Source organism: Vitis vinifera, chromosome 14, assembly GCF_030704535.1.
Source record: "Vitis vinifera cultivar Pinot Noir 40024 chromosome 14, ASM3070453v1".
In the NCBI taxonomy this organism is placed as follows: domain Eukaryota; kingdom Viridiplantae; phylum Streptophyta; class Magnoliopsida; order Vitales; family Vitaceae; genus Vitis; species Vitis vinifera.
Window position 1 is genome coordinate 24,307,728 of NC_081818.1, and position 25,684 is coordinate 24,333,411.

At 37.3% G+C, this 25,684-nt stretch overlaps 1 protein-coding gene across 3 annotated transcripts in view; it reads left to right on the plus strand.

Annotated features, from left to right (window-relative positions):
* LOC100244593 (transportin MOS14) overlaps nucleotides 1-25,684 on the plus strand; it is a 72,645-nt gene that overhangs the window by 37,067 nt on the left and 9,894 nt on the right. For all 3 annotated transcript variants that reach the window (XM_010662335.3, XM_010662334.3, XM_002276561.5), the window contains exons 12-17: nucleotides 4,749-4,829; nucleotides 9,271-9,384; nucleotides 9,563-9,642; nucleotides 9,966-10,101; nucleotides 19,197-19,346; nucleotides 20,774-20,859. In XM_010662335.3, coding sequence (XP_010660637.1) covers nucleotides 4,749-4,829; nucleotides 9,271-9,384; nucleotides 9,563-9,642; nucleotides 9,966-10,101; nucleotides 19,197-19,346; nucleotides 20,774-20,859 — 647 coding nt within the window. The remainder of the gene's footprint in view (nucleotides 1-4,748; nucleotides 4,830-9,270; nucleotides 9,385-9,562; nucleotides 9,643-9,965; nucleotides 10,102-19,196; nucleotides 19,347-20,773; nucleotides 20,860-25,684) is intronic.

The following is a 25,684-nucleotide window of genomic DNA, read 5'->3' on the forward strand; positions in this document are numbered from 1 at the left end:
CAATAAGATAGACCTTGCAAGAGTTTTACAACCTTTTGAAGCTGCCCATTTTTGGAGAGAAAATGACACTAATTTCATGGTGTTGTGTATTAAGGCCCTTACTTGGGTTCTAAGCTTAGCTTGCATGGTTTAGTGTCTTAAGTAAGAAGTGGTGGGTTGAGATGTACAATTTAATTGTTGCAAAGTGAGTGAAGGGATTGGAGTTTGGAAAAATATCAGAAAGGGGTGGCTGGTTAGCTATAGAGTATCTTTCAAGGTGGGAAATGGCAAGAGGGTGATGTTTTGGAAGAATAGGTGGTGTTTGGAATAACCCTTATGTATGTGGTGTGAGCCAAAAACAGGGAAGTGAGGGAGCATTTGGTTTAGTTTTCTTACAAAGTGAGCAAAGGGTATGGAGTTAGGATTTGTAAAAACATCAGAAAGGGATGGGACTTGGTCAACAATAGAGTTTCTTTTGAGGTGGGAAATGGTAGGAGGGTGGAGTTTTGAAAGGATAGGTGGGGTGGGTAAGAACCCTTATGTATGTCTTTCCTCTCTTTGTATGCCTTAGCATCATCAAAGATACCTAGGTGGCAAATGTTTGGATGATTTGGGTGAGAGGGGCCACTAGAATCCTTGTTTCTATAGACAATTGAATGCTTGGGTGCTAGATAACGTTAAGGCATTTCTTTCAAGGTTGCAAGAAAGGTTTGGATAGACTCAAAGAAGGGAGTCTTCTCGGTCAAATCTTCATATTCCATCTTGGATTTGGACGTATATTTCCTTTCCCATTGGCATTATTTGGAATTTTAGGTTTTGTCAAAAATTAGATTTTTTTTGTTTGGGAAGCTACCTGGGGAAAGGTGCTAACTTTGAAGCTGCTTCAAAAAAAAGGGTGGTCATTGGCAAATAGATCCGATCTTCACATTCCATCCCGGAGTCGAACGTATAATTCCTTTCCTGTTTGCATTCTTTGGAATTCTTAGGTCTTGTGGAAAATGAGTATTTTTGTTTGGGAAGCTACTTGGAGAAAGGTGCTAACTTTGAACTTGCTTCAGAAAAGAGGGTGGTCATTGGCAAATAGATGCCTTCTTTGCAAAAATGAAAGGAATTGGTTGATCTTCCTCTTACATTGGGCCAAAGTAAGGGAATCTTGATAGTTATTGTTCGTTACGGTTGGGAAGACCCTTTTAAGCTGACATGACTCTTTTGTGAAAAGAAAACATAAGAAGGTTTGGAGAGCTATTCCTTATATATTTTTTTAGACAATTTGGAAACAAAGAAATTGAAGAGTATTCAAAAGTGAGGAGCAACCAACTCAACCACTACAATGTTCTTTCCTTAGAAGCCTAGCGTCTTGGGTGAGCATCTATATAGAAAAAGGTTCACTGCCATTAATTGATTTTGTAGATTGGGTGAGATCTAACTAAGGGAGGGAATAGTTTTTTTTTGTATTTTCTCTCACTATTTGGCAAATCCTTTTGATACCCATTGTATATGCCTTGTGCTTTGCGTGCTTACCAAGTTTTGAAGGGTACAATTTCCTCTTCCTACAACAGTACTTTAGGGACAGGAGACCTTGGTGAGGGGTTGACCCTTGAGCCTAATTTTTTGTCCCATTTTGGCTTAACAAGCAGAGTTTCAAGCCCTTCTTCTCCTTTGGGCCAGGAGGTGGGAGGCTTTGAGTGCGTTGGGCCTAGCCTTCCTATTGCTTTGGTCCATTGTGGACTCAGAGTTCCTTTGTTTTGGGCTAGACTATTTCTGCTAAGGTTCCTTGCACTAGTGGACCCAATATTATTCTTAAGAGCACGCCCCCGCCCCCCCCCTCTCTCCCCTTGCTGGCTGGTGAAGGTAAGGTGGTCCAGAAGCTTTTTCCAGATCCTTGCATCTTGATAATGACACTAAGCCTTGATTGTGGTTTGCCATCTGCTGATGCTATCCTCTTGGTTGCAGCGGATGGCTTTGCGGGTTTGGGTTTGTCTTCTGCTTTCTTCTTGGGGGTTCCACTTTGTCTTCTTCTTCTTCTTCTTCTCTCAAATATGGAGGCACTTCGGTGGCGAGGCATAATAGCCTTAACTTGTAGAGGGAGTAAAACGAGGGTTTTTGATGGAAAGTAAGGGTAGGGGTTGTGGGTCTTTGCATTTGTTTTCTAGTGAGGGTTTGGAATTGGTTTTCTCAAAGATTCATCCTATCGATGACAAGAGTGTAGACTTGACTTCGTGTAGTGAAGAGGTTGATTGAAGAAACAGTTGTCCCCAGGAAGAACTTGATGGGAGGGAAGTATGTGGTGCCTGATGAGATCATTGTTGATTTGTCTTACAAGAATTTCTTCTTCTTCAACAAGTACTTGGGTTTAGTTTTGAAAGGTTTTGAGAATGAAGTTGAGTCCCCGTTGAGAAAAATGGAAGCTAGAAAGGGTTGTAGAGTGGTGGGATCAAGTTTTAAGAGACCTTCCTTTGCTTCCTGCTTTGAAAGGGAACTTCGAAAGTTGGAATGCTTTGTTTACTATAATTTTTCAAGCAGAAAAGGGAGAAGAAGCAGGAAGTGTGGGTGGGATTTGGTTTCTGAGTGCCCAGGCTAGGGTTAAGGTGTGGGGATGGGAGGTGGAGAGGAATAGGTTGTTTACATTCTCTTCTTTTTGTGTTAGGGTTTCACAGTTGTTGGCTTGCTTGTTTTCTCAAGGGGCTGTGGGTTTGTGAGCCAGGTAGTGGCTTGGGTGCGTGGTTTTTGGTGAGGCAGGCTCTTATTGCTCGTTTTTCCTGGTTGGTTTGTCAGTGCTGATCACATAGTAGATTGTGGGTTAGGTTTGTTGTTTGAGAGACCTCTATTTCTTTGTTTCTTTGATCCTTAGGGTGTTGTCCTTTGGTTTGGGTAGTGGTTTGTTATTTTTTCCTTTCGCCTGTTTTTCGGTGCTCTTTGTATACTCCATGTGTACCTGGTGCACCTTTTCTTTGCGCTTTTAATATATTTGCTTATTTACTTATCAAACAAAAAATATGTGCTGTACCTTGGTGTATAGTTTCTCTTTTGATTTTATCATATATTCTTGCATATGAAAAAAAGAAAGAAATATATTAGGATGTCGAAGGTACACTGAATGTCAAAACAGTAGGAGAAATAAAGACTTGATTGTATAAGCGCTGTGTCCCTTGGTGTATGGGATTTCTTTGGATTTTATCATATATTCTTGCTTATAAAAAAAATAAAAAAAAGAAATAATGGAACGTTTGATATTTTGAGATTTCAATGGTACTTCACAGAATGTCAAACAGTAGGGAGAAATAAAGACTTGATTAAGTTCACTAAAGAGCAAGGAGGATAAATTCTTGAAGATCAAGAATTAACCTCTAGTAAAATTACTAGTTTTCTTCTGCCCCTTATAGGGTTAAAACTGTGGAGTGATTGCATATTATAGGTTTGGAGTGTTCTCTCATATATGAGACCAGTGCAAGGGTTTTTTTGATAGGCAAACAAAAAGACATCAAAATGTGCCAATAAAGAAGGGGGGCGCACCCTTTGTACACAAGGAGTATACAAGAGGTGCCACCTAAACATAAAGGAAGTGGCACTAAAGACTAGAACAACTGAAAACTACTATCCATGGTTCAAGTTAATGATAAAATCCAACAGAGAAGCATATTCCCTCCCCAGCAAGGCTCTCCACAACCATTCCATAAGAGACCTAATAAGGATCTCTTTCAACTTATGTTTGTTGAGCTCTTCGTCATAGAATATACAACCATTTCTTTCACGCCACACACCAAAACAAACATGGGGATTTTTATTCATTGTCTCTTGTATATTTTCTTTTCCCTTTTTGAAGGATTTTTCATGGTTCTTTCGTTTGTACAAATTCTTACTTTTATATAACACAAGTATAGTTTCTTATTAGAAAAAAGAACATAATGCTAGGTAAGCAATGGGTAGTTTTGTTAGCAAAAGCCTGTGATAAAACCAATCCTTTTTGGAATTGGATCCAAACCCCTTGGTGACAGTACTACAAGGACCAGAGAAGGAAATGGGTCAGAGCCTTCATTTCACTTATTGTACACTGATGGAGGTTCTGTATCTATAAGTTTTGATCAATGAAAGGTCACTTACTTTGATCTTGATAAAGATTAATTAACATTTGATTTGAGATCTTGATGTTTTGGCTATAATCATCCCAACTATTAAATAATGATAATACAGCCTCCAACCTCTTTCAGTCCAATGCTACTTGGGAGTTATGGAAGTTAGTTTGGTGGTATTTCAGTCAACAAGCCCTTGAGGTCTGACTAAAGTAGTAAAGGGTTGGGGAAGGTTTGTGGAAGGTTCTAGGTTTAAGTTCCAATGGAGACAAAATTTTACCTATAAAAAAAATGTTAATTGATCAACACATTTTATGCATGCTAGATAAATTTTTTCTACCTTTTCTTGGCTTTTATTGGATGCACACTCCCTTTGTTTTTGGCAGCTGTCCCAAGCCTCACCTTCTCATTCTTTCTCTCTCTTTTTTCTTTTCCTTTTTCCAAAAGGACCTCAACTCAAGTATGAGTGTTCCCATGGTTAAAGTATTTGAAAGAAATAGGTGATGGTATTACTGGTTTAGCTTCCCTTGGTTAAAGTCATTTAAAGAAATAAGTACATTTCACTACAGTTTTATCTTCCAATTTTTTCCCTTGAATTGCAGGTTTGAAGTGTTCTTTATTTTAATTTTTATATTTTAGTTGTTAATAATGATGGTGTGTTAATGTCATTTTTTCTTCTGCATCTTAATTCTGTTGTAGCTTTTCTTTGGTGGTTGGGTGTCTATAAATTTACCAATCCCTTGGAGAGATGTGGAAACCAAAATGTTTGCTCTTAATGTGGTGAGTACATCTTACTTTTTTTTTTTTTTTTTCTCTTCCTTTTTTATAGGCATATAAAAATTATACCAAAGGTTGCTAGCAAAGAAAGATGGTGCAACTACTCATTTTGTTTTATTCTATTTATCTTTTTAATTTATTCAGTTGTGTTTTTACAAAGCATTGAAGTGCTGAATCAACAAATATGCTTAGTGATTAGCATGTAGAACACTACAATTTAAAACCATTCTTATGATGTTTTTAACATGAAAATGTTAGATGATAATAAGTAGTAAGAAGTTCTTGACATTTCGGTTAATATAATGAGAAAAATGGGCAAAATCTTCACTGTTTTTGTTTTGAGGACAAGTGAAAAATAGTTTCCAATTTTGTAGATAAGTTAGTCTTTCAAATACCAGGCAATCAGAGAATAAATTGCATATGTGGGCATTTATGATCAGAATCTAGGCAATTCTCATTATAAGGATTCATATGTTAAAATTAGCAATCTATGCTTGACTTGCCTAAGAGCTTTGATTTAACTTGCCAATGATGATTGAAGTATGGGAGGAGAAAGCACAGATGAAAAATGTTTTACATTGAAAGATAAAAAGTAGCAAGCATTTTTTCTTTTCTTATAAAAACTATGTTATGAAGATACTTTTTTGTCAGAAATAAAAAATTTGTTGCAATGAATTAGTAAATAGAACAAAAGACTAGAAATCCTTCAAATGTTGATGTGCAATTTAGTTTGGATTCACATGCTAGAGGGAAAGATTTAAATCTCATAATTATGCTATCTATAAAGATTCTAATTGTGTAGATTGGATAGGTCCTTCTTGAGGGTGGGAGCTGTTTTTTGTTTCCCTTTCTGTTTTATTTTTGCTTTTATTTTTCTAGCTCATTGTGCACCCCCGGTGTACTCTTGTGTGCTTTTTGCTCTTTAATACAATCTCTTATCAAAAAAAAAAAAAAAAAAAATTCTAATTATTTAATCAGTGGGATGTTTCAGGAAGGTTATGGTTTTAAGCTTTGTGAAGTTGGAAGAATGATTATGAATGAAATGCAGGTGGAATAGGTTTGCTTAAATACAATAAGTTGCTGGAATTCTGAAAACAGTTCACTGGCATATTTGAACATGAATTAATATGGATTCTGGGTATTTAGGTGAGGAGTTAAAAGGGGTGCAAAGAAGTTTAGTATAATAAGACACTGCATCAAAACAGAGAAAAATCCTCCCCATGCATAGAAGTAGATCACAAGTTGCCTCCCAAAAGAGGATACTACTATTAACAAAAAGTAAATGCAAATTTCCAACCTCCTCTTTCCTCTCTTACCCACCTCAAACCTGCTAGTAATCCACCATCTAAAAATGAAGCAAGTAAGAGCCTCCACCTTAAGGATGAAGTGATAAGAAGATTGAGGGTCACCCTACATCAAACCCCTTAAACCTTAGAAGAAATCAGTCTGCATCCCATTGATCAACACAGAAATATTAACTGTAGCATTATAAGATTTTATCCACCCACTTCATGTCTGATTGAAACACATTGTGACTGAGCATAGGAAATCCTAGTTCACGTGATAGGAAGGTGGTTTTTGACTAATTCTAAATCTAAATAGTGCTTCATAGTGTTTAATATTAAGTTGTTTGATTTTTTAATATTTTATTTGTGTTAAGTATTAAGAAGTAAAGACAAATCAACATGTTACTTTTAGTATTCAGAAAAAATAACATATGTTGGCCTTTTCTATTTAGTAAAAAAATTTACAAAACAAGTGATAAGTCAACAAAAAGTAAAAAAACAAACTAGCTGAAATCTGAAAGCAAGTTGCTTTTAGAAAAAAGTTAAAAAAGCAAACAACACCTAAGTCTTTTGGATATCTAACTTACACATCATTATTTACCATAGTTTGAACTAAATTAATAGCATTTTTTCTAGTGTGTGTGAACAATGATCTTTTAGTCTTCACTATTGTTTCACTCCACAAGTTTACCTTGTCAAAGTTTAGCAAAAATTATTTCCAACTCTCATTTTTTCTTTTGATGAGTAAAGAGAGGTAAATATATATTAAAAAGAGGCGCCAAAATGGTGACTCTTATGTTCTTTCTTCTTGTTGATTATTTTTTTCCTTGCTTCTTTGTGTCTTTTTTTTCCTCCTTTTTTGGTTTTTTGGTTTCTTTGCACCATGGGGAAGGAATTTTAAGGCAAGTAACATATGAAGTTCTAAATAAAATATCTATATGATATTTTAAAATTGAGTAGGTAGAGTTCTTATAAAAATCCTTGAAAATATCAAGTTGTTTTTTAGGATGATGGTATTAAAACTGAACTGCATTCTTTATAATATCTAATGATGGTGTTGTTCCTGGATTGAGTACTTAATGATTTGTTATGATATTCTAGTACTCAAGACATTTTAAAGTATAATTTAGCTGCAAATTAGACTTTTGTCTAAATATTTACTTTTTTTTTCTTTAATTTTTTAATGTAGCAACTCTAGAAAGGAAGCTGCTAAAAAATAATTTGTAATAAAATATTATAGTCTAACAATAGAATAGCATGTGTTCAGAAGGTTCCCCCCCTCCCTGCTTAAAATTTTGTATCTGTGTCTTCAGGAAAAGGTCATCATATGGGTATACTTGGGAAAAGAAAGAGGGAAATGTGGCAATTTTCCAACTTCAAATTTTATACCTAGCACTTGAATTCAGAATTACGATTTTAGACAATACCAACAAACTTTAATGTTGTGAATTGTGAACTTAAAGTCTTTGATAACTATATATATATTTTTTTTGATAGGCAAAGACACAAAAAAATGTATATTAGTAAAAACAGGGCACCCAATGGCTAACCCAAAGCATACAAGAGGTATACAACAGGCGCCTATAGGCAAAAAAACAAAAGGAAGAGGTGTACAAAAGACTCACCCGCCCTCATCTATAGCCCAACCACTCAAAAAAGTTAATTAAAGAATTGGGCCCTTCATTTATACACAACTTAGACCAAGACCACAAATTACAATCAAAAGAATATTTCATCCTTTGGATTGAAAGATCCTCATTTTCAAACGCAACTCTATTTCTTTCCTTCCAAACTGTCCAAAAAAGACACAAGGGGGTTGCTCTCCAAATCTTTACTCACTTCTTGCCCACAAACAACCATGCCACCCAAGAAGGATCTCTTTCACTCACGATGGGAGAACCCACAACACACCAAAAAGGTTGAATAACAACTCCCATAAAACCCTAGCCTTAGTGCAATGAATTAGAAGATGATCAATAGACTCTTCAGTAGCACAACAAAGGTAACATTTGTTCGGAAGAGACCAGCCCCTCTTCTTTAGTTGGTCCAACGTTAGGGCTTTACCCCAAGTGGATTCCCAAGCAAAAAAACCAACCTTAGTAGGAACACAAGGGCTCCAAATAATGCTTTTCAGGAATGGGACTGTGCTGCTACCCTCCATAGCACTATGAAAGGATTTAACAGAAAAATTACTACTCTTAGCCTCCTTCCACCGTATCCTATCCTCCAAATTAACAACCACCCTCTTCCCTTGCAAGGAGAATAGGAATCTCTCCACCATCTCCATCTCCCAATCGTTAAATCGCCTAGAAAAGTGTAGATTCCAGCCTCCATCCTCTCCCGAAACATCCCAAACCTCCGCCACCCAATCTTCAATAAAGCACTTTGCATTTGAGTGTCTCCCTAAGATCTAACTGAGAATCAACGACTACCAGCAGTTCTTCAAACCATTCTGCCCATACTAGATTTGCTGATCTCTATGTTAGACGGGTGTTTCTTTTTTATTTATTTATTTTTTTAACTTGATACAGTTGCTCTAACTTGGATTTAATCCTTCCTCTAATTTCACAATTTAGAGGTCTATCATTACCAAACATACATGCGATGGAATTACTTTATTTTATATGAAGATTGTTGGACAATGGCCTAGACTCGTAGATATGTTAAAATTTCTTATACTTATACACGAATGAAAAAGTCTAGCAATGTGTAGTTTCAAAGCAACTAACTATTGATGGTTGCTGAGAAATTATTTTACTTTTTTTTTTTTTTTGATCAGAAACGAAGAAGAATATATTAATATAAGAACAGATACGGGAGAGATAAAAGAAACAAAAGAAAGAGAAAAAACCAAGGGAAGGATGAGAGGTCCTTCCTACACAAATTGAACAAATTATTTTACTTTTTCTTCCCATCATTTTAATTTTGAATGTTTATAGTTTTCTGTGAGAGCTTGTTATATTTAAGACGCTGATCTGCTACTTGCTACCTGGGTTGGATCAAGCTGGACTTGTGTTGTTTTTGAATTTGATTTTCTTTTTCTTTTTCTTTTCCCTTTGTGGATCAGAATTTGATTTAAGATTTCAGATTCACCAAAATTGCTATTCTGCTTTCAACCTTCTCTACAACTTTAGTGGCTTACAAGTTTCATGTTCCAGGTTGCTGAGGTAGTACTACAGGAGGGCCAAACCTTTGATTTCTCTGTGATTATGCAGTTGCTGACAATTTTGTCTAGTATGGCTCCTGACAAACTTAAAGGCTTCATGCGCATTGTATGTCAGTAGACTTCTTTAAGTTATTTATACACTGAATTTTATATTTTTGGAAATAGTTCTGTTTTACTTGAAATGTGGCAGGCCCTTTAACTTGATAGGATCCATTTTATCTGATTGATTCTTCTGTTTCTCTAATATTACTCCTCTTACCTGTGGGTAATTATCTCCATTCTAGGTATACAGGTCACTTGCAGATGTTGTTGGTTCCTACTCCAAATTGATATCTTCTTTTCGAACTAATGCTAGACCCTTACTGTAAGAGTTCTCTCCTTAAATTGTCTAGCAGCTGAAATACTTCGTATAGTTATACATGTGCATATTTATGTTAGAATGTTTAATTGACATTCTAATATATTTTGTTCTTGTACTCCTTAAATGGAATGTGTTAGAATTTACACACAATCTAGAATATTGTCGTATGCCAATACAGCATATTGATCCATTTGACTTGATGGTGCTTTTAACTTTTGTCTTTTTCATTTTAGACCTAAAAATATGATCTCTACATGCATTATGGCATCAGGCACAACTGTATTTAACATTCACCATTCCTTATTGTACTGATATGCTACTTTCAGATTATTTCTTGCTACAGGGATTTCAGAACCTCTTTCTTCAAGTGCTTGTGCCTCTGCCTTACGTAAATTTTGTGAAGATGCCTCTGCAGTAATCTGTGAGCCTTCAAATTTGGAAATTTTAATGTGGATAGGAGAGGTGAATTACGTTCTATGACCACAATGGATTCTTACTTAATGCTTCATTGATCTGTCTGGCTATGATATATAATCAGTTGCACGTGAGTCTCTGTCTAAATCAAAATCTTATATTTTTTCTTTAGTTTTTAGTTTTTAGTTTTTGGTTTTTAGTTCTTAATTTTTAATGTTAGCTTTTATTTATTTATTTGTTGTAGTTAGGGAATCTACTTTGGGGAAATGTACTCATTTAGTTTGGTTGAAGGAGACAAAAGTTGTGGGCTTTATGGCTTAAGGAAGAGGATAGAAATACCTAATTTTTTCGTAAATAGCTAATGCTTATAGAGAGGTAATTTCATTAGTAGACCAAGGTTGGATGGAGTAATGCCTTCCTAAGGTATCTGAAGTGGGTATGGGGTGGCTAACTTCTTCCAGCTTTGAATCTTGGATTTTTATTTGAGGACCTGGGTCTGGGGTGGGTTCCAAAATCTATTGATGAGGCTGATTTTTTTTATTTTGATTGGAAACGCCACAAAGATATATTAATATAAAAAAGAAGTACAAGAAGAAGGATGAGAAATCCTCCCACCAAAGACAACTAAATTACAGGAAAATACACATAAAACAAACGACCTCCCACTAAGGACCAATCCCTATGGAGTACACACCGCTATCCAATCCAGTTGAATCACAATAAGGGGAATCCCCTTAAATGCCTTGGAACAGAAAGCCCAAAGGGAAGCAAGGAAAACAATAGAGTCCCAAAGGAACCCTGAATTCCTTGTTTTATCCTCGAAAATCCTTGCGTTTCTTTCCCACCACACAACCCGAATTAGAGCTATGCTCGCAGCTTGCCACAAAACTATCCCTCTCTTAGAATTACCGAAGCCTTTAAATTTGATGGACATCATGTCATATATGCTCCTTGGGGGAACCCAATCCGTCTTAGCTAACTGAAATAACCTGTGCCACAACCCAATCGTCAAGGAGCAATGAAGAAAAAGATGATCTGCTGATTCCCCGTGCTTCATGCACAGGATACAAATATCAGGACTAAGGGCTTTGTAGGGTCTTCTCACTTGTAACATATCATTAGTATTCACCTTCTTGTGTGCTACTAACCAGACAAAGGACTTCACTTTGAAAGGAACTTGAGAATTCCACACGAACTTTGAAGGAAAGTTTTGAGGAGATCCAGAAGATTGAGATAATGCTAGAAAAAAGGATTTGACTGAAAAAAGCCCTGAAGAGGATAATGGCCATAATCTGGCATCTGGGACCGAAGGAGAGAGATACAAATCATCAAGAGACCGCATGAGGCCTTCTAAGTCCTCAATCTCAGAATCTGACAGGTTACGGCGGAAATTCAAATTCCACAAGAAAGGCCGAGATGGACCAAGAACTGAAGAAATAGAAATGTTTTTATCCACGACTACTCTAAATAGTCTTGGATATTGGGTTCCCAAAGGATGGTCCCCCCACCACAAATCTTCCCAGAACCGAATTCTTTCCCCGTTTCCTACCACATACCGAGTAATCAAAGAAAACCCCTGAAAGACTTGAGCAATAGCCTTCCAAGGACAGCGATGTGACCATCTTACTAAAGTGTTAGCATCCCAACCATTAGAGTGTGAACCATAAATGCTTAAAATGACCTGATGCCAAAGAGCTGATCCCTCTTTAGGATACCTCCATAACCATTTCCCTAGAAGAGCGAGATTCCTCCAAGAAATATTCCCCAAACCCAAACCCCCTATTGTCTTCGGTTTGCACACAACATCCTACCTCACTAAATGATCCCTTTTGCCTTCCCCAACCCCTGACCATAAAAAATCCCTTTGTAACCTCTCTATTTTTGCAGCCACTGAAGCGGGAATTTTAAATAAGGATAGGAAGTAACTTGGCAAATGGGTAAGACAAGATTGGATAAGAGTTATCCTCCCCCTGAAGGATAAGTAGGCCTTTTGCTACCCATCTAATCTACTTGAGATTCTCTCAACCACAGGATCCCAAAATCCACACGCCTTAGGATTCCCGCCCAAAGGGAGACCCAGATAGAGAATAGGCCATCCAGACGCCTTACAATCAAGCATCTCAACCAATCTTGAAAGATGAGCCTGATCAAGATTGATGCCATAAATACTACTCTTGTTAAGATTGACCTTGAGCCCATAAATGTGTCCAAACACTAACAAAAGACTCTTTAGAGTCTGCAACTCTTCCTCCCTTGAGTTAGAAAAGAATATGGTGTCATCAGCAAATTGCAAAGGGGACACCCTAGTTCTATTTCTACCCACCCTGAAACCCTCCATCATATTTCTTTCCTCAGCTCTCATAAGCATCCTGCTCAGTACATCTGCGACTAAAGTAAACAAAAAAGGGAATAAAGGGTCGCCTTGTCTTAATCCCCTTGATGCCTTAACCCACCCTTTAGCACTACCATTCACCAAGATTGCATAAGATACTGAAGATAAACATCCACTCATCCATTTCCTCCATCTAGGACTGAACCCCTTCTTTTCTAACACATGATCCAAAAAATCCCACTTCACGTGATCGTACGCCTTTTCAAAGTCTATTTTGAATACGACGCCTTCCTCCCCTGACCTTCTTCTCTCGTCCACTATCTCATTCGCTATAAGAACCGCGTCCAATATTTGTCTCCCTTGAACAAAAGCGCCTTGAGTATAGGGAATGGTCTCATGTAGAACCCCTCTTAGACGCCCAGAGAGCACTTTGGCTATTATCTTATAGAGACTAGTGATCAAACTAATGGGTCTAAAGTCTGATATTCTCTTTGACAAACTCTTTTTGGGTATTAGAACAATGAAAGAGGCATTAGTGCTTTGATTGATAATTCCGCTCCTATGAAATTCAGCGAACACTCTCACCAAATCCTCCTTAATCACATCCCAACACTTTTGGAATACGGCAATAGTAAAGCCATCTGGCCCCGGAGCCTTGTCCCTATCCAACTGAAAAATGGCCTTAGAAATCTCTTCTTTGGTGAAAGGGGAGTCTAACCTTAACGCGCTCTCTTCCGAAATAGGGGATCAATCTAATCCTTCACCCCAAGACTCTCCTATAGGATTTATGTAAAGCTTCTCAAAGTAATGTAAGATCTCCTCTGTGATACTCTCGGCATTCGCCAGCACTAAGCCCCTCTCATTCTCCAACTCCTTGATATATTTCCTATTTCGCTTGCCATTAGCCACTTTATGATAAAACTTAGAGTTGCAATCCCCTTCCTTGACCCATTTCACTTTGGCTTTTTGTCTCCAATGAACTTCCTCCCTCAATATTAATTCCTCTAGCTCCCCTTTTCTTGAGGCTCTTTGGCTTAACAAACCAGGATTGAGACCCCCTTCCTGCTCAATGGCGTCAAAGTTAGCTAAATCATTGAGACTACTTTTTTTCTTTTCTTTAAGCTCTCCAAAAGAAAACTTATTCCACTCCTTCAATTTAGCTTTAACATATTGAAGTCTCCTCATGAACTTATGACCTTCCCATCCGTTTCCTTGAAACCCACACCACCAATCTCTAAAGTTCTCCTTGAAATTAGTGTGTTGTAACCACATATTCTCAAACCTAAAAGGTGTTGGCCCCCACATAAACGGGTTGGTATCCATAACAATTGGCCAGTGATCCGATGTCCTTCTGATTAAGGCTTCTTGAAGGCCTTGGGGAAAGAGCAGCCCCCACTCATTTGAGTAGAGAAAACGGTCCAATCTCTTACACACGGGAGACTCTTGCATATTTGACCAAGTGAATGAAGCATTCCGAAGAGGTGGGTCAAGTAATTCACATTCTCTAATAAAACTATCAAAGTCCCTCATGTTTGGAATTAGGCTAGAACCCCCCATTTTTTCTGAGCTTCTCCTTATGACATTAAAATCACCGCCCACACACCATAGCGGATAAGTTAATCCATAAATGTTAAAAAGTTCCACCCAAAAATCCTTCCTAAGTGAGGGACTGTTTGGACCATAAACAGAAGAAATCCAAAGAGGTCCACAACCGTCCAAAGAGAACTTGACTGAGACCGAGAAAGATCCTATTACCACCTCCTCTCTACGCAGATTTTTTGAATCCCAGATGATCAAAATCCCACCTGATGCCCCAGACGCTGGAAGAGCAACCCAATCCTTATTTCTGACCGTCCAGACACTACCCACAAACCTTCTATCACAATTCTCCTTTTTTGTTTCCTGAATCATCACAACATCCGGATTCTCTGACCTAAGAAAATCTTTAACCATCCTACGCTTATTCCTTGAACCCAAACCCCTAACATTCCAGCTAATAATTTTCATGGGAAAACACAAAGACCCTAACCTTCCGAACCAAAACCAACATGTCTCAATCCCTGTGGGGCCTCTGCTCTTCCTCCTAGAATACACCTTAATGTCAAGAGAGCATAATACCTCTCGCACTTTGGCCATTTTCCTGGGAGACAGACCATCAATAAGTAAATCACCCGAAACCTCCTTATGCGACCTGACAATAGAATCCTTAGGGGTACAACTCTCTGTCATCTGGTTAGATAAAGCACACCGGTTTTCCTCCTCAACACGGTCAGGTATGTCACCATGATTTAAATAGTCAACACCACCTTTTTCATAAAAAATTTTTGAGATGCCTTGGTTTTCCGTAGGAGACTGAGGAAGAGGGACTGAATTGGGAAGAATTGGACCAAAGGGATTCGTCAAAGGAGAATCCGGACTACAGGAAGGAAAAGAAGGTGACTCGGGTGGCTGAGAAGAAGAGGGCTGACATACCTCCAAGTTTTTGGCTCCCGGAATTTCGCAAAACCCCTCAAAGATGAGTCCTTTACCTCTGATTATTGAATTAAAAGGTGAACCCATGACTGAATAGCCACGAGGATCAAACCCCACTCGTTTCGTTAGCCCTCCTTTGACTTCAACGCGGCTCGCCGAGGTGTCTTCCTTCGAAAGATTACAAGGCAGAGGACATATGGAGAGAGGATTCACTTTGATTCCTCGCTCCATCTGAAAGCCCATCCCAAACTCCTCTTCCATGTTGCGGTCTTCACTTGACGACGACGAACCCCGTGTGAAAATAGGCTCACTGCAGCACCGATGTCCCTGTCGTCGATCGGCGCTTGGAGGGAAGAGGGTAGACCACGTCTTCTTTGAAATTGTCGTCTCTTCCTCCTGCGTAGCATCTCTCATGTGAACCGCGGGGGCTTTCCCCTTCCTCGCTTCGATTTCTTCCCTTCGCGACCAAACTTCCATACCAGAGGGCTTCGTTTCTCCTAAGTTTTGGCCCAACCCCGACGGGCCTTTAAACTTACAACCCACGGTGTTGTCTGACAATGGCCTAGGGTTGGGAAGGGACTAGGCCTTTAGCTCAACGGCCCGACCTTCTTCTCCAAAGAAAACCTCGGCGCCGGCCCTTGCATCGTCTGGATAGAGCGTCGCAATCGCCTTTGTAGAAGAAGCAGCTCGTTGGGGAGAAAGGGACGAAGCCGATGCAGACTGGTGGGCTTGAGGAGCATCTGGGCCATCTTGAAGCCCACTATGCCTCATCCCACTTTGGGCCCTAACCTTGTGGGCTTTAAAAGAGGACTCATGCTCGGGCCCAATAAAATTTGCTTCAGCTTGGCCCGATCTGCTCCATCCCCCTCCTATCTCCCCTTTATCCGCCAAACACGTCCTTGATTGCCGGTAACGTGCCCGGGGAAGACGCCTCTTTCTGTAGCACTCAATGTCCCTAACGCTACCTCGTAGCCCTTCTGCAGCTTTTGACGACTGAGAGACGCATCTCCCACTCTCACCCACTCGTTCCTGCTATGGTTTATCTCAGACGTGACAACGTCGGCATCTTCGTCTTCTCCGGTGACTGAAACTGCTACTGTATAGGACCATTCCCCATCTTCCACCTCAAGCAACGCTGGTAACACGACGTTTGGAAGCATCTCCACCCACAGCTTTGCCCTCGTCAAGTCCACCAGCTTCAAAGTTTCCTTTGCCACCTTCGTTACCCTCCCCCATTTCTTCAAAATGAAATTCAACTGAACTTCATCCCACAAATGGAAAGGGAGACCTTTCAATACTAGCCAGCCCCTCTTGAACTTTCCTTGAACCACCATATTTTCCTTGGGCGACCATTTCCTTAGCAGAATTGTCCTTCCTTTCACTGAAAATCTTCCTTGATCATGAACTCTTTCCGCTCTCCTTGTTGAACTCACAAAGAAGCATCCTTTGAAAGCGGAAATGGGATTTATGGACACCATTCCTTTCATCCCCATCATCCTCGCAATGGCTCTTCTTTCGTGAGTCCAGTCTTGGACTTTTTCTTGGCTTTCACATATTACAGCTCTGGCCCATTTTCCAGCTGACAACGTACCTCCAGTCCTCAAACCAGCCTCTGCCACCACTTCTGCATATGACCTTCCTTCTCTGAAAGTGTCCCTATTCATCCGGATATCACCATTCTTCTCCTTCGAAGCTCCTCCGTCACGTTCAGAATACTCTTGCACTGATAGGATCGCCTTCCTAAGATCTTCCCATCCTTTCTCTTTGACACCCTCGGGGACGACAAGAAATAAAGGTTTCCTTTTTGTAACAAATTCTGTAATTTTCATGAACCTCCCTCTGTTATTGAAGCATATCTCCATCAAGAGGGTCTTAGTCTTGCCCCTGATCTTTCTTACAAAACCCCTGGAAGCCTCCACCTCCACAGCTTTCTTCAAATGCTCCATCAACCAATCCAGCTCCTCCATGTCAAATCCTATTGAAACTACGAAACCTCGGCTCCTCTCTATTACGGATACCCAAGTTCCACCATTCAAACCTTCAAACTCTACCTGAAAATACTTTTTCTCCACAATAATCCTTTCAACTTTGCACTTCATCGTCAAGTTCTTAATCTTTTACAAGCCAAAAAGATCTTGTTCACACAGCAAAGAAAGACTCTATTGATGAGGCTGATGATGTGGGGGTTTTAGAGGTTTTGTTGTCTGATAAAGAGATTTAGCTGCTGTGTCTCATTTGTATGAAGATAATGCGTCAGGCCCAGCCCATTAGTGCTTTGTCTATTTGGGAAGAGCAAAACTGAAAGATCTTTGAGGATGTCTCAATCGGAATAGTAGTTGAAAGATCTCAAATCTTGTATGCTTGGTCTAGGGTACTCTGATTAAAAAATTTCTTTTGAACCCAAGAGGCCATCAGTTCTCTTCCCAAATACAATGATATCCCATGCCTCTTTTTGGTCTGTTATGCTAAGCAACATGGGCCACCAATGCTCATTCCTCGCTGTATAGTGCTATACTAAACAACATGGGAAACAATCTTTCTAAGGTCTCTATCCCCACACAAGGGTCATGCCAAAACTTGATTCAACAACAATTTCCAAGTAAAAGGCTTGGCATTACGAACAAAATTCCTTGGCTTCCTTCATAGTGGATTTTTGTAGACGATTTGTCCGATAAGCTTTTTGACTCTCTCTGGGACACCAGCTTCTCAGTGTCCCTCCATGCTTTCCTTCAGTGTCTCTCCATACTTTCCCACAATCATCCTCCAACAGAAACTTACATTCTTGGTTGTGAATTTTCAGAGCCATTTTCCTGACATCGCCCTGTAAGGAGCCCAAGCTTCTAATACCCAAATCCATAAGCCTCTTTTGAAGAAATAATTCACCACTTAACCAGATGAATCTTACTCTCTAATCTGCCTCCCTCCCCCCACCTTAGAAAGTCCTTCTGAATCTTCTCCAGACCAAACCTCACCCTTCTAGGAATTGCAAAAAAATTGACAAATGTTGATTGACAAACTCGAGGGAGTGCTTTTTAGCAATATCAATCTTCTTCTTTTAGATCAAAGTTGCATTCTCTGGGAATCTGACTTACTTTTGAATTTTTCCTTGATAGAGGCTGACATTGAGGACCTGAGGCAGCCTTAAATGAAGCACCTAAAGGTAAAACCAAACCCTTAAAAGGAAGACTATCCAACCTTAAAATCATTTGACCAGTGTTTTTTTTTTTCTATAGGCAAAGGAGAATTTGTATTAATAGAGCCTAAGAGGAGACACATCAAAGTGCACACGATTTATACAAAAGATGCCTAATCTAAGCGAGAAGAGGACAAACAAAAAAGGCACCCTATCCTTACCTGGAGCTCAACCAGCCTAAAAGATCTATCATAGACATCAATTGGTCCTCTATGGCCAGCTAATCTCTCTATACCATCCACCTTCCCAGTAGAAATCTCCAAATTGATCTTAAGTTTGGAGACTTGCTCAAAATAAAGGAGAACCCATAGAACAGATACCAATTGCTTTGTTAGCACAGTCGCCCCCCCCCCCCCCCCCCCCCCCCAAAAAAAAAACAAAAATAAAAAAGGGAGATATTGTCTACAAACAAAATATGCAAGTAAAAGTTGACTTGATATATTTTATTGGCTAATTACCTAACAGTTTAGGCTTTTTGGTTAATTGGTAGCTTAATCTCAAGGCTAACATTCAAATCTTTCAAATAACACCTCTTTGATATTTTTATGCAATGGTGTTCTCTCTCTTCCTTTCCTCTTAATTCTCTATTTATAACCTTAAAATACATTTAAACAAATAATTCAATTTTTAAGGTTTTTCTTTTTAATTGATGTTTCTTAAAAGCTATTGAAAAACAGTCAAAAGAACTTGCATTGTGTTATCTTGCATCTTATGTATTTTATATGAATCCTAAAATACATTTAGGATAATCTACTTACAAGTGATAATACATGGTTTCATAATTCAAAACAATTATATTGTATCCTATGTAGCTTAACATAGGTTTTTGAAAAACATGCTATTGTCATTACCTGTGCATGACTAGTCATGTCCTGTTGAGGATCATTCAAACCTGGAGATTCTGCATTTTTTTAGTTTTTGTTTTTGGTTTCATATTCCTTCCATTACTGGTGGGGCTATCATTTAACTGAAATTTTGTTGCTTGTTTTATGATGGATCTTTATTACTGATTGCTTAAGAACATTGTGTTTCCATTATTGTGTGGAAACAATCATACATGGTAATCCCTTGTTCCTGTCCTTGATGGAAATACATTTTCTGTTATTGTCCATACCTTTATGAAAGAACATTGCATCTGTCTCTTAGGGTTTGGAGAAGAGGCATTTACCACTTGAAGACGAGGAGGAAGTTATAAGTGCAATTACTTTGATTCTTAGCTCTGTTCCTAACAAAGAGCTAAAGAACAACTTGTTGGCTAGATTGCTTTCTTCTAGCTATGAAGCCATTGGGAAACTTGTAAGCTCTTCCTTGTTCTTAGTAGTCTTTTTTATTATTTGTTGATGCATATTCCATTGTTATGGTAATGTGATTGTGCCCTTATTTGAGCTTCAAGCTTTCAGCTTTAACCTGCTTGATCATGCAAATAGCTTTTTTTTCTTTTTTCCCACTACACAAGGATAATTGATTTTTAGAACATAATTGGAAGTGTGATACAGGCCCCACTTCATTTTGGGAGTGCCTTCTGTTGATAATCAAGCAACTTAGTAAAGTTTGATCAATGGAGTCAGTGATCAAGTTTCTTAAGTTATGCTAGATTCTTTTCTCTCTTTCTTTTATTTTTATTTTTATGCTAGGCGAAGTTATGTTAAACTCTTTTGTTTAATGTTTCCTAAATAACTCATTTACTTCAATAATATCATAGGATACCTATGATGTTCTTCCTTAATGGGTATACCATGTATTGCTGATGGCATATAATACTGATGCTAGATGAAACATTGGAACAATTACCCATATGAATGACCAAAGATTTAAGTTTTGTGGCTTTTGCAAAATTCCTGAAATTTTGGGCACTTTGTTTCAATTTTGAGCTCTGATGCAAAAACCCAAAGAATATGGTGAAGATATCATTTTAACTGATCTTTTTATGGACTTTGTGAGCGCGATACTGCATTTCTTCCTTTGAGTGAGATACATGATCAACCTGGCTTTATGATAATGAATCTAATAATCCATCAATGCAACTCTTCTCTGTTGATCTATTGATGTCATCAGCACTCCTTATTTCATCTAAAACCCACATCCTCGAAAATGGGGGAAGAGTTAGTTTCCTTTCTTTTGCCTTACTGTAAGTATCCATATAATAAAGCCCCCTAGTCTATGGTGAGTTGACTTTCTAGTTCAATGATCTTGCATAGAATATCCAATAAAAAAAAAAAAAATGATCTTGCATAGAATAAGATGATCCTATGAATGTGGAGAAATGAAGAACAGAAAAAATGAATTTCCAATCGGACATATATGAGATGGTGAGAGTGATATGTCTACTTATACAAGACTACATGCGATAGCAGTGGTGTTTCTGGGTTTTGTTTAATCTATCAATTTGGGATAGTTTTTGTTATTGAAGCTGCACATCTGAATTAATGAAAACTCAAATTATGAGTGATAAATAAAAAGAATGAATAGTTTTAGTCACTATTGCTGCTTTGGAGTGATAATCAATATATTATTGTCTTTGCATTTTTTATTTAATTTTCCTCAAGGTGTAACCAGTTTGTGTTAGCATTTAGTTGTTAAAGCTGTTGACTTGAAACACCAAAACCTCAGACTATAAGTTAGTCTCAGCCATAAATAGTTATTGATCAATTTTGAAACCAATTCTTCCTCAAGAGGAAAGGTCTTTAAAAAGTTCTCTCATTCATTTATTTTCTTTCTTTCAGATTGGAGAAGAGGACAAACATTCTCTGAAGCAGAATCCAGCTGCTTATACACAAATTTTGACCTCTGCAGTAAGAGGGCTGTACAGGTTTGTTCTTGAGACCACTGAGTTGAGGTATCCTGTGTGGGATTCTAATGCCTATCTAAGCATGTTTTTGGAATTGAGGCCAAAATTATAGATATTAATTATTACTGATTGGAATATTAGTAGCACCAAGTGGGGTTGCTTTATCAGAGTATGATAGACTTGCTGAATTAAAAATCTGCTTTCTATATTTGGTTTAAGTTTGGCAAAGTTGAAACTCTGATTTTACTCTCTACTTCCTTGTAAGGTTATTAGTGTAAAAATTATTTAACTTGACATACATTGTTGGCGCAATAACTTACAGCACCAAGAACCAACCTTCCTTCACCTCTTAGTCTTTGAATATGCATTTAACCTATCTAATGATCTCTTGCCTCCCTAATTCTAGAACTCATGAAATCTTATTGAATTCTCTCCATTCTACAAGCAACCTTAACAAATATCTTAAAGACAATGAAAATAATTGGAAATGAGTCTAACCAAATTGTATTAGGTGATCCTTCCCCCAAAGGACTATTGAGAGTTTTAGTAGTTAATAAGTGAAAATAGTAGTTGATAAGTTCTTCTTCTTCTTCTTTAAGTAGTTAATAAGTGACAAAGTAGTTCTTATTCCTTGTTCTTCTTCAAGTAGTTAATAAGTGAAAGAGTAGTTCTCCTCCTCCTCCTCCTCCTCTCTCTCATCTTTTTTCCTTTTAAAAAAGCCTCTCTCTCTCTTTTCTTTTTTCCTTTAAAAAAGCCCTTTCTTCTTCTTCTTCTTCTTCTTCTTCTCGCTCTTTCTCTGTCTTCTTTTTTTCATTTAGAAAAAAGCCTCCTCTTCTCCCCCTCCCTCTCTCTCTCTCTCTTTTCTTTTTTTCCTTTTTAAAAAAGCCTTTTCTTCTTCTTATTTTTCTTCTCTCTCTTTTCTTTTTTTCCTTTAAAAAAAGCCTCTTCTTCTTCTTCTCTCTCTCTCTCTCTCTCTTCTTTCTTTTTTTTATTCCCTTTTAAAAAAAGCCTCTTCTCTCTTCTTCTTCTTCTTCTCTCTCTCTCTTTTCTTTTTTTCCTTTTTTAAAAAGCGTCTTCTTCTTCTTCCTTCTTCTTCTTCTTCTTCTCTCTCTCTCTCTCTCTCTTCTTTTTTTCCTTTTAAAAAAGCCCCTTTCTGCCAAACAACTTGGTATTGGAGCAAGGTTTTAATCATTGGGATCAAGACAACAAATTGAAGACAGAATCAGCATGACATCTGGAGGGCGTTGTATCGGCAGCGGTACATCCTGATGTTAGCACTATATGGACATAAAAAAAAGTCCTAAAACTTTTGTTTGTTAACAGTTCTTGAAAACAGTTTTTTTGTTTTTAGAAACAGAACATAATTGCATTACCTAGAAAACATGTTTGTTAGACTTTTGATGGAAAACTGTTTTTTTTCCAGAATTTGTTTTGAATAAAAAATTTAAGGTATTTTTTGTAGAATGTTCAAAGTGACAATTAAAAAGATGACGAATATTTTGAACACTTTTGCATTGTATATAAGTGTACAATTTTATGGAGAATAAGCCAATAAAACAGTTTTTCATATTTGAATTCCCAAACAAAATTTTGTTCCTTAAAAAAATTGCGAATTGTTTTAAAAAACTGTTCTTAAAGATTGTTTTTTAAGCGCAGGCCTAGGGTTTCATTAGTATTTGGTGGGAGGATGTGGATCTGAATTTTCTTGCATTTTGAGACTGTTTGATTAGTCTTTTCATTTTTCTTGTATTTTTTTGGAAAATAAAACTGCTTTTTCTTTGATTTGGTTCCTGCTACACATTGATGGCTCCGTGGACCCATAACCAATCCTAGTAGACTCAGTCTTTTGCTGGGAAATAAGTGCAAGATGAATATTTTGAGTTGTTTTGGATGGTTGTGAAGCATTTGAGATTTTCCTCTTGAAGAAAGAACTAGGAGGAGAGTTTGAGAACAAAACTTGGGTCACTTAAAAGACATTTTCTTGTAATTGATATTGCTTGATCTGATAAAGCAACTTTGTTTGCCTAAGGAAATTTGTTAGATTTATTGAAAGAAGCTAGGATGCTTGCATGTAAACCAGCAAATACTCCAATTGAGGTGAATCATCAATTAGGTAATGAAGATGGAACTCTTCATACATTAGGATGCTTGCCTCATGCCAGTCCAGGTATTGCTTATGAAGTTAGTGTTATAATCCAGTAAATGCATTCACCCACTTTTGTCATCAAGGGGTGGTACAAAGAGTTTTGAGATATCTAAAGTTATGTCCTTGGAAGGATATTTTATAATGTTTCTAGAATTGGACCAATTGTTGAACTAAAAATGTTATTGGATCATGGTTTACTGTTTGGACCAATGGTTAATTGCAGTTGAATCATGATGTCACCATGATATAATAAATGTATATTTTATATATTATTAAAATTAGAAATATATGTAAATACTTAAAAAAACTTAAAAATATGTCATCTTTTTAAATATATCGATATTTATATACATATATATATATATATTAAAAAATTAAATAATGATATGGATAAGAATTAAATGTATCGATATTTATAATTTTAATAATAAGGGAAGTATAATATTTATTCAAAAGGGAAATAAAATTCTAGTATTTGATTCACATTTAACTATATATTCTAGCATTTTATTTTCTTAAAAATTATTATGTTATTTTATCAATATACGTATATATATATATTATGTTTATCATTTTATGAATGAAGGTGGATAAATTTATTTTAAATTTTTTCATTGTTTTATATAGAGTTAATAGTTGCCAAGTTAATAGATAATAGTTAATAACGTACCATGTTATTAAAGGGATCCATTTAATTCATTAAAAGCACATATTTAACTAGGGGTTAACATGGCCCAGTGGCCACTAACCTCTGCTTTTTTACAACAGGACAAGCTCAAGTAATTGGTAAATATTGAAACAAGACAGTCCAGTCATTGGTAAAAATTGAAATTAGTCAAAGGACCCACTATGTGACCTAGGAAAAATTGAAAACACAGACCGACTCACTCATTGGGAAGACAGCAGCTCAATGGGAAGAAAGAAAGAAAAAAACAAACACCCAGCCGGTTTTGGTAAAACTGTTCGGTCTAGATGATTGACCAGTCTCACTGGGCAGATCACTGGCCAGATCACTGGTTCTCTACTGGTTTAATTGCAGGATGGTCCAAAAATACTTTTTTTTTTTTTTATAGGAAAAAATACTCTTTAAACTAGAACAAGGATTGTTCAGCAGTTGAACTGGTCTGACCGACCGATCTGGTTTCAAAACATTGGTATTTTGTACAGGCAAAAAAAATTGTTATGACTTGTGAACTTGTTGGGTTGAAGATTCTTCTTAATTAATTGGGTATAGTGGCAAAGTTGCCCATGAATTTATAATGTGATTATAACACTACAATTAGCATAACTTATAATCCAGTTCTTCTTAATAGAAAAAGGTATATTGAGGGTGATCAGTTTTGTTAAGGTGAAATTCAAGTTTGGCCAAATCTGTACACCAATGAAAACTAGTGATCAACTTGCATATTTTCTTTCTAAGGAACTCACACAAGTCATGCATCTCATTGGGTATTACGCAAGTTGGGTATGTGTGATATACATGCACCACTTTGAGAGTGAGTGTTGAGAATTTAAATAGTTGATAAGTGAAAGGGCATATTATTTATATATATTCCAATTTCCTTACAAATAATAAGGGTGTGGGCTGTAGTGAATCTAATGATAGTCCAAAAGTTCTCCATCATTTTCTTCTTCCTCTTTTTTTTTTTTTATAGCCTTTTTTATTCTTCGTGCCAAAAAACTCAAGTAGGCTTTCTTCTACCCATCTAATATATATATATATATATATATATATATTTTGATAGGCAATATAAAAATTGTATTAAAAAAGAGAATGTATACAAAGCAACTGAACTACCAAAAAATAGCACAAAAACACAAAAATATGCAACTGTGCCTTACACAGAGCCTAACCAATCCAAAAAGTCAATCAACAATATGGAGCCATCCCCACTATACACTCTAACCTAATTGCAAAAAATGTACAAAAAAGAATTTTTGATCAATTGGTCATAGTTTCACAATTATCAAAAGCTCTTCTATTTCTCTTCCTCCAAATGGTCCAAAATAGGTACAAAGAAGCAACCTTCCAAGCTTCCTTTCCTTTTTTTTTTTTACCTATAAAGGTCCTGCACCAGCTCAAGAGAATACCCTAACTAAGGAATGCATCATCCATTGAACTCCAAAGAGAGCAAAAACAACTGCCACAAAAACTGTGCTTTCGAATAAATGAAGGAGAATGTGGTCAATTGTTTCTACTTTTGCTTTACACATGTAGTATCTATTAGGAATTCTCCAACTCCTCTTTTAGAGCTGATCTAGAGTCAAAATTCTACCCCAAGTTGCTTTCTAAGTAAAGAAGCTAATTCTCGACGACATCTAGGAATTCCAAATTAAGCCAAAAGGAAACATCTCTGCTCTCCTAATTGCCAAAGAAGAGTGAAAGGACTTAATTGAGAAACTATCATTCTTTGTAACCAACTACACCATCATGTCTTCAATTTCCATACTAATGGAGTACTCATACAACCTCCCAAAAAAGACATCAACCTCCTCCAATTTCCAATCATGCAATTGCCTTCCAAACCTAGGATTCCAACTACCTTTATCCCATACATCAATCACCCAAGCATTTTTTGAAGAGACTATAGAAAAGAGTTCTGGGAAAGACTCCCTCAAAGGTGTCCCCACACCACTTGCCTCCTACCCATCTAATATGTTACAGATATTCTCTAATACTCGATTCTTTAGCCAAGTGCT